The sequence below is a fragment of the Mytilus trossulus genome, chromosome 14 (genome assembly GCF_036588685.1).
Source record: "Mytilus trossulus isolate FHL-02 chromosome 14, PNRI_Mtr1.1.1.hap1, whole genome shotgun sequence".
Classification (NCBI taxonomy): Eukaryota; Metazoa; Mollusca; class Bivalvia; order Mytilida; family Mytilidae; genus Mytilus; species Mytilus trossulus.
In genome coordinates this window covers 65,403,447-65,416,168 of record NC_086386.1, presented here as the reverse complement: position 1 = coordinate 65,416,168, position 12,722 = coordinate 65,403,447, and the positions used below count along the sequence as shown (strand labels likewise).

The 12,722-nt window shown below is 34.3% G+C and overlaps 1 protein-coding gene across 6 annotated transcripts in view; it reads right to left on the bottom strand.

The window, feature by feature from the left end:
* LOC134695720 (protein furry homolog-like) overlaps positions 1-12,722 on the bottom strand; it is a 399,195-nt gene that overhangs the window by 20,265 nt on the left and 366,208 nt on the right. For all 6 annotated transcript variants that reach the window (XM_063557102.1, XM_063557101.1, XM_063557100.1 and 3 more), the window contains 2 exons: positions 4,733-4,831; positions 2,516-2,599 (listed from right to left, as the gene is read on the bottom strand). In XM_063557102.1, the coding sequence (XP_063413172.1) occupies positions 2,516-2,599; positions 4,733-4,831 (183 nt within the window). The remainder of the gene's footprint in view (positions 1-2,515; positions 2,600-4,732; positions 4,832-12,722) is intronic.

The window sequence follows — 12,722 nt, the reverse complement described above, 5'->3', positions numbered from 1 at the left end:
TAAACAACATATTAGGTTCTCAATTACTAAAACAAGTTCTATAAGATAGTTCCAAATCAGAGTAAACATATAAACTTCCTTATATGCAGTCGAATTTGTCTATAGGGTACACAAAGCTAGTTCTTAAAATGTTTGTATCAGGGAAAACATTTTTCTTTGACTTTTAAAACATGCAGGGGAAACGGATTTCCTAACCATTCACTTATAATATTCCGTATTTCTGATTTTTTGTTCGATAACGTAAATTATACGACTTTTTGTATGACTACGTGAACTTGTGCCATTTATTTTTGCTGGTCTTTAGGAAGACAATTTACAATTGTGCAGTGAACGGAGGCACTTATACATAACCTTATAATTCTGTTTGGAAACAAAAATAAATTCCCAATATATAAATATACATGTATGAATATACATGTAGTATATGTCGTGTACATGATTGGATTTTGTAGATATAACTACCGCACAGAAAAAGTATCATGGATTTCGAGGCTTTCATATTCAAGGTTCTACCCTTGTTGAAAACCTGTAGAGTTCTCTACAGTTCCTTAAAACATCAATTATTTTTTTGTAAATTGGGTGCCGTCTCCCTGAACATGCTAACACTTAAGTCATATCTTTTTATTTTCATATTTTTTTCACTGTTTGTCTCTGTTGTCTTGATTGTTGGAACGATTAGTGGTACATGTATCTAACAATATTCACGAAAACTTTCTGAGAATTATGAATATTCCTTCTCTGTCAGATATGGATCATTACCAATGATAAAATGAAATGCCGTACATCACATCTTATAGAGGTTTAAATTTCAAATATTCGTCAATAACTTAAGATATATAGCAATTTTGTCTACAACACTTCAAATGTTAAAGGGTACATGTGTAGTTTTTACTTCAATTTGAAGGAAATTTATATCAGTTTTTTCTGTGACAAAGTACAAGCATGTCGGTATTGCAACAATGTATGATTGACATAATCCCGGGGACATAATAAACAGATAGGTATGAAAAAGAAAAGATATGGGGTATTCTGTATCAGACGAAAGAAAAACTATTACAGTGTTGAATCTCATAAATATTCACAGTGCAAGCAGTGTATAATAAATAATCGGTGATTTCTAAAATTAAATGAGCCTGGATACAGTGATGCAAATATTTCTTTATAACAACTTTCAAAGAAACAATGTATAAACTACAACATGTACAGTGCAATTCGTTCTTGTTGTATGTAAACGTAAGCTATATATTTGCATTCTCATGGAAACGAAAGTATAGAGATTATAGAAGATATAAAGAAAAAACTTCGACATAAACAATGAAAACTTACACATTGGACATGAAATATTTTGTCGATGAAGAAAATTAAATTATGTCACTTCTGAAATAAGTTTGTTGATAACGTAACTTATTCTGATGGTAAAGAAACGCGAATTCGATCACTACTCTGTTACAGGCTGTATATGGTATCCTATGTATAAGAGTTATATGGTATCCTGTGTATAAGAGTTATATGGTATCCTGTGTATAAGAGTTATATATATTTTCCTGTGTATAAGAGTTATATGGTATCCTGTGTATAAGGGTTATATGGTATCCTGTGTATAAGAGTTATATGGTATCCTGTGTATAAGAGTTATATGGTATCCTGTGTATAAGAGTTATATGGTATCCAGTGTATAAGAGTTGTATGTATGGTATCCTGTGTATAAGAGTTATATAGTATCCTGTGTATAAGATTTATATGGTATCCTGTGTATAAGAGTTATATGGTATCCTGTGTATAAGAGTTATATTGTATCCGGTGTATAAGAGATATTTGGTATCCTGTGTATAAGAGTTATATGGTATCCAGTGTATAAGAGTTATATGATATCATGTGTATAAGAGTAATATGGTATCCTTTGTATAAGAGTTATATGGTATCCTGTGTATAAGAGTTATATGATATCATGTGTATAAGAGTAATATGGTATCCTGTGTCTAAGAGTAATATGGTATCCTGTGTATAAGAGTTATATGGTATCCTGTTCTTCATTAGACACAGCTGTTTAAGATTTAAGATGTGTAATGCATGCTCACCTGTTCTTCATTAGACACAGCTGTTGAGGTTTAATATGTGTAATGCATGCTCACCTGTTCTTCATTAGACACAGCTGTTTAAGATTTAATATGTGTAATGCATGCTCACCTGTTCTTCATTAGACACAGCTGTTGAAGATTTAATATGTGTAATGCATGCTCACCTGTTCTTCATTAGACACAGCTGTTGAAGATTTAATATGTGTAATGCATGCTCATCTGTTCTTCATTAGACACAGCTGTTGATGTTTAATATGTGTAATGCATGCTCACCTGTTCTTCATTAGACACAGCTGTTGAAGATTTAATATGTGTAATGCATGCTAACCTGTTCTTCATTAGACACAGCTGTTGAAGATTTAATATGTGTAATGCATGCTCATCTGTTCTTCATTAGACACAGCTGTTGATGTTTAATATGTGTAATGCATGCTCACCTGTTCTTCATTAGACACAGCTGTTGAAGTTCCACCATCACCTAAAGACTGTTGTTTTATTGTTGACTTTATCAATTCAAGGCTCTAAAATAAATAGTCAATAATTGATTTTCAAATGTTTGAACTTGTTTCTAATCATATATAGCTCTCATTTATAACAAAAAATGTGTTTTTGACATATGATAAACTGAACCAGATGAGCATTACATCATTATACTGGAGATGGAATCAAAGCTTTGCATGGCTAATACAAAGTCTTCTTAACCCTAGCCTATGCTTGAAAAAATGACATCCCTCTTGAACCCCATTACATATATCAAAACATCTGCTAAAGAAGCACATTATCTGATTACTGAAATTTTTAACTGTTAACAATATATCTATCTATAATGCACTTTGGCCAGTAGTTACAGAGAAAAACATTTTGTAAAAAAAACTAAATTTACAAAATTTATGACAATTATTAAAAATTTCAGGGCAGATAGACCTTTACTTAATAATCAATTTTACCTCCGCGTCAGATTTGCTCTTAATGCTTTGATTTCAGCGTTATAAGCCAAAATCTACATTTTACGCATATGTTCTATTTTTAGCCATGGTGGCCATTGGCTGGCCAGGTCACCAGACATATTTCTTTTTTAAATATACCCCAAATGATGATTGCGGCCAAGTTTGGTTAAATTTAGTCAAGTAGTTTCAAAGGAGAAGATTTTTGTAAAAGATTACAAAAGTTTAAGAAACTAGAGGTTCTAAAGAGCCTGTGTCGCTCACCTTGGTCTATGTGAATATTAAACAAAGGACGCAGATGGATTCATGATAAAAATTGTGTTTTGGTGATGGTGATGTGTTTGTACATCTTACTTTACTGAACATTCTTGCTGCTTACAATTATTTCTATCTATAATGAATTGGCCCAGTAGTTTCAGTGGAAAATGTTAGTAAAAATTTACAAATTTTATGAAAATTGTTAAAAATTGGCTATAAAGGACAATAACTCCTTAGGGGGTCAATTTACCATTTTGGTCATGTTGCATTATTTTTAGGTCTTACTTTGCTGTACATTATTGCTGTTTACAGTTTATCTCTATCTATAATAATATTCCAGATAATAACCAAAAACAACAAAATATCCCATAAATTATCAATTCAGGGACAGCAACCCAACAACGAGTGGTTGGATATATCTTTGTTTGGTTAAATTTGGCCCAGTAGTTTCAGAGGAGAAGATTTTTGTTAAAGTTAACAACGGACGACTTACGCCAAGTGATGAGAAAAAGCTCACTTGGCCCTTTGGGCCAGGTGAGCTAAAAATGGTAAAATTGACAGTGAAGGGCAATATTTCCTTAAGGGGTGAACTGATAAAGGACAATAACTCCTTAGGGGGTCAATTTACCATTTTGGTCATGTTAACTTATTTGAAGATCTTACTTTGCTGAACATTATTGCTGTTTACAGTTATCTCTATTTATAATAATGACCAAAAACGACAAAAAATCCTTAAAATGACCAATTCAGAGGCAGCAACCCAACAACCTGATGTCAGATTCATCTGAAAATTTCTACTTTTAGCCATGGCGGCCATCTTAGTTGGCTGGCAAGGTAACCTAACACTTTTTTAGAGCTAGATACCTAATGATGATTGTGGCCAAGTTTGGTTAAATTTAGCCCAGTAGTTTAAGAGGATAAGATTTTTGTAAAAGTCAATAGAAGATGCGGACGCGGGACGACAGACGACAAGTGATGAGAAAAGCTCACCTTCGAGTTAGGTGAGCTAAAAAGGAATAAGAATATTTAAGAAGGCTTAAAACACTTCTCAGAAAATTCCTTTTGGGTATAAGGTTACTCAATCTTAAATAGTTAAAGTTATATAACTTTGAAAATGCAAATCTATAATGTTAAAATATCAAAACTTTCAGCAGTCAAAACAACAGTACAAGTGTAAAGTTTAAAAGTAAATTGATCCATTTAAGATATTGCCTTCAACCAGTTTGCATAGAATGTTTCATTAACTATGGAGCATGACTTATTGAATGAACATTTAGAGAAATCATAAAGAAATATACGATGGGAAAATGGATTTTTTTAATATCAAATAAAAAAGTCTGGAAAATTGATTTGAGGACTGATGGATGGACAAACAGACAGAGAGTAAGCCTTAAGTCGGGGAGTAAAATTAAAAACCTTACAAATTAAGAACTACCTCAATCAATTGTATACCTGTTCTGCTTGATCTTTCCTGAGACCATATGTATCTAAACATTCCTGTATTTCCAGCAGATTAAATTTATGTTTTTCTAATACTCTGCTTCCTGTCAACTGGGAAATAAAAAAACACTATCATAAATATCAATTGGTAATAATTATGATTAACATGGGATTAAATGACTCCAAAAAATACAAACATTTTTTCTATTCATTCTTTTAATGCATTTATAAATCTTATAAATAGTAAGGCTTACATACATAATGCTCGTCTGTATTTTTTAAGTTTTGATATATTTATTCTCTGGATAACTTATCTTAAGTGTGCCACATCATTTTCTCAATTTAAGGCCAGTTTGTGTACTAAAAGACGCACACCACCTGTTCTTGGTCCTTATTCATGTAAAAATTCAATGGGAGTCGGGAACAATATACCATTATTTATACACCAGACTGAACTGAATACCAGAACATGTATACTCTAAACTAGGAACTTCATATTAGAGAAACAGGCAAAATATGCCCTCAATTTTAGAATTCATCATACATCTTTGTCTTATTCAAAAGTATAAGTCTAACTGTGATCTATAATTTTTCATGATGTCTAGCAGAAACAAGGTGCTCCACAGGGTACAGCTTTATACAACCGCATAGGTTGAACCCTGAACATTTGGGTCAAGTATGGACACAACATTCAAGCTTGATACAGCTCTGAATTTGGATTTTGATTAAATAGTTGACACAGCATAGGTTTCTGACACAGAATGAATGTTGTCTAATAAACCTAAAATGTTGTTTTGCTATTGAGCAATACACTATGCTGTTGAAAATTAATCTCCTCAAAAAGAGTTTGCAAGAATAACTACTCATTCTAATACATCATAAAATATTAAAATACAGTCATGGTTATGATTAATATGAATTAACAGTAACTTATAAATTGTCTAAATATGAATTTACAGCTAATCATCATTTCTTAATACATAATTTTCAAATAGTGTAAGGGAGGTAATCATACATATAATTAACAGTATTCTTTAAATGGAATTGGCTTACCTTCCTTACACTGCTTATAAATATTGTGCTTTAAACAGAAAAACCTTGTCATGATAAAACAATGGCAAAACTGATGGATTGATGGACAGACAGACGGATGGGGTGCAAACCTAAAATCCCCTTTGACTTCATCAATAAGGGACTAATTACCAATTTAGTGGTAGCAATCCACTATAAATGGGTTTTTAGATCCATCTGAACAAATTTCAGAGCTGAAAAAAAATTGACCTAATATTTTTACTCCACATCAGATTTTTTATCTTTCAGGGAAGATGTTTGAAATAGTTTTACACAGGATGGAAGACTTTAAATTTCGAGTTAAAAAAAGATTTCACAAGTGAGATATTTGTAACATCATAGAATGAAATTCAAAACAGTGTGGCTGTGGCTATTGATTGACAGATTAAATTCATCCATTGACTGGGACAATTTACGTGAACGTTTGTCTGTAACAACCACTGTTCACGACTTACCTACGATAGATATTTAAACTGTGGGGTCACCAAAGGTTTCTAAACGCCTTTAATTATAAAATAATTCGTAAAATTAATCAAGAATAATCTTTATGTTTTGATTTATATAATTGAAATAAATCAAAACATTGTGTTATTTCTGATTAATTTTTCGAATTACTTTATTAAGGTGTTGAGAACCTTTGGTGACCCCATAGTTTAAGAGTCTTTTAAAAGAGCATAGTTAGCAGTGGTCGTTACATACAAACGTTCACCTACATTGTTCTAGTCAATGGATGAATTTAATGTGCCAATCAATGGCCACAGCCACACTGTTTTGAATTTCATTGTAAATGTAAGTGAACTCTGATACAACCTGATTTTTTTTCAAAGGGAGAGAGATGGCCACAAATATGAATCAAGGAAAAGTTACCAAACAATTGATAAACAGAAGATAAGTCTAATTGGTAGGTCAAGACAATAGAACAGTATTGTAGTTACAATTGGTAGGTCAAGACAATAGAACGGGATTGTGGTTACAATTGGTAGGTCAAGACAATAGAACGGGATTGTGGTTACAATTGGTAGGTGAAGACAATAGAACGGTATTGTGGTTAACAATTGGTAGGTCAAGACAATAGAACAGTATTGTAGTTACAATTGGAAGGTCAAGACAATAGAACGGGATTGTGGTTACAATTGGTAGGTCAAGACAATAGAACAGGATTGTGGTTACAATTGGTAGGTCAAGACAATAGAACGGTATTGTGGTTACAATTGGAAGGTCAAGACAATAGAACGGTATTGTGGTTACAATTGGTAGGTCAAGACAATAGAACGGTATTGTGGTTACAATTGGTAGGTCAAGACAATGGAACGGTATTGTGGTTACAATTGGTAGGCCAAGACAATAGAATGGTATTGTGGTTACAATTGGTATGTCAAGACAATAGAACAGGATTGTGGTTACAATTGGTAGGTCAAGACAATAGAACGGTATTGTGGTTACAATTGGAAGGTCAAGACAATAGAATGGTATTGTGGTTACAATTGGTAGATCAAGACAATAGAACAGGATTGTGGTTACAATTGGTAGGTCAAGACAATAGAACGGGATTGTGGTTACAATTGGTAGGTCAAGACAATAGAACAGGATTGTGGTTACAATTGGTAGGTCAAGAGAATAGAACGGTATTGTGGTTACAATTGGTAGGTCAAGACAATAGAACGGGATTGTGGTTACAATTGGTAGGTCAAGACAATAGAACAGTATTGTGGTTACAATTGGTAGGTCAAGAGAATAGAACAGGATTGTGGTTACAATTGGTAGATCAAAACAATAGAACAGTATTGTAGTTACAATTGATAGGTCAAGACAATAAAACAGGATTGTGGTTACAATTGGTAGGTCAAGACAATAGAACGGTATTGTGGTTACATTTGGTAGGTCAAGACAATAGAACGGTATTGTGGTTACAATTGGTATGTCAAGACAATAGAACAGGATTGTGGTTACAATTGGAAGGTCTAGACAATAGAACGGGGTTGTGGTTACAATTGGTAGGTCAAGACAATAGAACGGGGTTGTGGTTACAATTGGTAGGTCAAGACAATAGAATGGTATTGTGGTTACAATTGGTAGGTCAAGACAATAGAACGGTATTGTGGTTACAATTGCTAGGTCAAGACAATAAAACAGGATTGTGGTTACAATTGGTAGGTCAAGACAATAGAACGGGATTGTGGTTACATTTGGTAGGTCAAGACAATAGAACGGTATTGTGGTTACAATTGGTAGGCCAAGACAATAGAATGGTATTGTGGTTACAATTGGTATGTCAAGACAATAGAACAGGATTGTGGTTACAATTGGTAGGTCAAGACAATAGAACGGTATTGTGGTTACAATTGGAAGGTCAAGACAATAGAATGGTATTGTGGTTACAATTGGTAGATCAAGACAATAGAACAGGATTGTGGTTACAATTGGTAGGTCAAGACAATAGAACGGGATTGTGGTTACAATTGGTAGGTCAAGACAATAGAACAGGATTGTGGTTACAATTGGTAGGTCAAGAGAATAGAACGGTATTGTGGTTACAATTGGTAGGTCAAGACAATAGAACGGGATTGTGGTTACAATTGGTAGGTCAAGACAATAGAACAGTATTGTGGTTACAATTGGTAGGTCAAGAGAATAGAACAGGATTGTGGTTACAATTGGTAGATCAAAACAATAGAACAGTATTGTAGTTACAATTGATAGGTCAAGACAATAAAACAGGATTGTGGTTACAATTGGTAGGTCAAGACAATAGAACGGTATTGTGGTTACATTTGGTAGGTCAAGACAATAGAACGGTATTGTGGTTACAATTGGTATGTCAAGACAATAGAACAGGATTGTGGTTACAATTGGAAGGTCTAGACAATAGAACGGGGTTGTGGTTACAATTGGTAGGTCAAGACAATAGAACGGGGTTGTGGTTACAATTGGTAGGTCAAGACAATAGAATGGTATTGTGGTTACAATTGGTAGGTCAAGACAATAGAACGGTATTGTGGTTACAATTGCTAGGTCAAGACAATAAAACAGGATTGTGGTTACAATTGGTAGGTCAAGACAATAGAACGGGATTGTGGTTACATTTGGTAGGTCAAGACAATAGAACGGTATTGTGGTTACAATTGGTATGTCAAGACAATAGAACAGGATTGTGGTTACAATTGGAAGGTCAAGACAATAGAACGGGGTTGTGGTTACAATTGGTAGGTCAAGACAATAGAATGGTATTGTGGTTACAATTGGTAGGTCAAGACAATAGAGCGGTATTGTGGTTACAATTGGTAGGTCAAGACAATAGAACAGGATTGTGGTTACAATTGGTAGGTCAAGCCAATAGAACGGTATTGTGGTTACAATATGTAGGTCAAGACAATAGAACAGTATTGTAGTTACAATTGCTAGGTCAAGACAATAAAACAGGATTGTGGTTACAATTGGTAGGTCAAGACAATAGAACGGGATTGTGGTTACAATTGGTAGGTCAAGACAATAGAACGGTATTGTGGTTACAATTGGTAGGTCAAGACAATAGAACGGGGTTGTGGTTACAATTGGTAGGTCAAGACAATAGAACGGAATTGTGGTTACAATTGCTAGGTCAAGAGAATAGAACGGTATTGTGGTTACAATTGGTATGTCAAGAGAATAGAACGGGATTGTGGTTACAATTGGTAGGAGAAGACAATAAAACAGGATTGTGGTTACAATTGGTAGGTCAAGACAATAGAACGGGATTGTGGTTACAATTGGTATGTCAAGACAATAGAACAGTATTGTGGTTACAATTGGTATGTCAAGACAATAGAACAGTATTGTGGTTACAATTGGTAGGTCAAGACAATAGAACAGGATTGTGGTTACAATTGGTAGGTCAAGACAATAGAACAGTATTGTAGTTACAATTGGTATGTCAAGACAATAGAACAGGATTGTGGTTACAATTGGTAGGTCAAGACAATAGAACAGTATTGTAGTTACAATTGCTAGGTCAAGACAATAAAACAGGATTGTGGTTACAATTGGTATGTCAAGACAATAGAACAGGATTGTGGTTACAATTGGTAGGTCAAGACAATAGAACAGTATTGTAGTTACAATAGCTAGGTCAAGACAATAGAACAGGATTGTGGTTACAATTGGTAGGTCAAGACAATAGAACGGTATTGTGGTTACAATTGGTAGGTCAAGACAATAGAATGGTATTGTGGTTACAATTGGTAGGTCAAGACAATAGAACGGTATTGTGGTTACAATTGGTAGGTCAAGACAATAGAACAGGATTGTGGTTACAATTGGTAGGTCAAGACAATAGAACAGGAATGTGGTTACAATTGGTGGGTCAAGACAATAGAAAGGTATTGTGGTTACAATTGGTAGGTCAAGACAATAGAACAGTATTGTAGTTACAATAGCTAGGTCAAGACAATAGAACAGGATTGTGGTTACAATTGGAAGGTCAAGACAATAGAACGGTATTGTGGTTACAATTGGTAGGTCAAGACAATAGAATGGTATTGTGGTTACAATTGGTAGGTCAAGACAATAGAACAGTATTGTAGTTACAATAGCTAGGTCAAGACAATAGAACAGAATTGTGGTTACAATTGGTAGGTCAAGACAATAGAATGGTATTGTGGTTACAATTGGTAGGTCAAGACAATAGAACAGGATTGTGGTTACAATTGGTAGGTCAAGACAATAGAACAGGATTGTGGTTACAATTGGTAGGTCAAGACAATAGAATGGTATTATGGTTACAATTGGTAGGTCAAGACAATAGAACAGGATTGTGGTTACAATAGCTAGGTCAAGACAATAGAACAGGATTGTGGTTACAATTGGTAGGTCAAGACAATAGAATGGTATTGTGGTTACAATTGGTAGGTCAAGACAATAGAACGGTATTGTGGTTATGTTCCGGACCATATGAGTATTTGGACCATACGCGTATGGTCATGACCATATGGGTATATACTCATATGGTCCGACCATACGCGTATGGTCGGACCGTACGCGTATGGTCGGGGTAATTAACAGGTACATTTAAATGCTTAATATAACTCTTCATATAACCCTTCTAGATGTCACGTCATTAAAAAGACACTACCAAAAGTCATTTTATCATAGATCTATTAAAAAATAATAATAACAAGATTAACAAAATAAAATAAGCAGTTTCACACAGTAAATTTCATCACTAGTCAAAACTATAGTAAACACATTTTTTTTCATTACTGATAATAAATTATGTTTAATATTACGAGTGAATGGCAAAATGTCGACCTGGGAAGATAATTTTCAAAAATATTTTAATTAATTGTTACACACGGAGTCAACTGTTTTACTATAACCTGACGTAAAAGTCGACAGGACAAAGAGTCTAATAATTTGCTCCCTTTTGAAACTTAATATAATAAGCATAAGAAGTGCAACATTCAGAATTTTTATACTTATACGTGTTTTGTTTAAAAAAATGAATGACGTCAACGGCAAGGACACTAGTTTATTTTTTTAAGTTGTTTGGTGATATGATGTACTTCGGTCATATTACGATATTGGAGATCTAGAGGTTTTGAAAATCACCGTAGACACAGCTATAGTACATGTACCGTGTGGAAGTAAATTTCATACATGCAAGAATGCAACTTAGCCATAAAAACTAACTTTAGCATCGATATTTAATGTTATCTGAATTGTAAATAATACAATTGCATGTAGTAATCATTGTTTTTTTATAAAGTTTTTTAATGCATATTATTGAAAAAAATACCTGTATGGTCCAAATACTCATATGGTCCGGCCCGTTTATAACCAAACGAGTATATACTCATATGGTCCGACCATACGCGTACGGTCGGACCATACGCGTATGGTCGGACCATATGAGTATACGAATATGGTCATGACCATACGCGTATGGTCCAGATACTCATATGGTCCGGAACAGTTACAATTGGTAGGTCAAGACAATAGAACAGGATTGTGGTTACAATAGCTAGGTCAAGACAATAGAACAGGATTGTGGTTACAATTGGTAGGTCAAGACAATAGCATGGTATTGTGGTTACAATTGGTAGGTCAAGACAATAGAACGGTATTTTGGTTACAATTGGTAGGTCAAGACAAGAGAACAGTATTGTAGTTACAATAGCTAGGTCAAGACAATAGAACAGGATTGTGGTTACAATTGGTAGGTCAAGACAATAGAACGGTATTGTGGTTACAATTGGTATGTCAAGACAATAGAACGGGATTGTGGTTACAATTGGTAGGTCAAGACAATAGAACGGTATTGTGGTTACAATTCGTAGGTCAAGACAATAGAACAGGATTGTGGTTACAATAGCTAGGTCAAGACAATAGAACGGGATTGTGGTTACAATTGGTATGTGAAGACAATAGAACGGTATTGTGGTTACAATTGGTAGGTCAAGACAATAGAATGGTATTGTGGTTACAATTGGTAGGTCAAGACAATTGAATGGTATTGTGGTTACAATTGGTAGGTCAAGACAATAGAACGGTATTGTGGTTACAATTGGTAGGTCAAGACAATAGAACGGTATTGTGGTTACAATTGGAAGGTCAAGACAATAGAACGGTATTGTGGTTACAATTGGTAGGTCAAGACAATAGAACGGGATTGTGGTTACAATTGGTAGGTCAAGACAATAGAACGGTATTGTGGTTACAATTGGAAGGTCAAGACAATAGAACGGTATTGTGGTTACAATTGGTAGGTCAAGACAATAGAACGGTATTGTGGTTACAATTGGTAGGTCAAGACAATAGAACAGGATTGTGGTTACAATTGGTAGGTCAAGACAATAGAACGGTATTGTGGTTACAATTGGTAGGTCAAGACAATAGAACGGTATTGTGGTTACAATTGGTAGGTCAAGACAATAGAACAGGATTGTGGTTACAATTG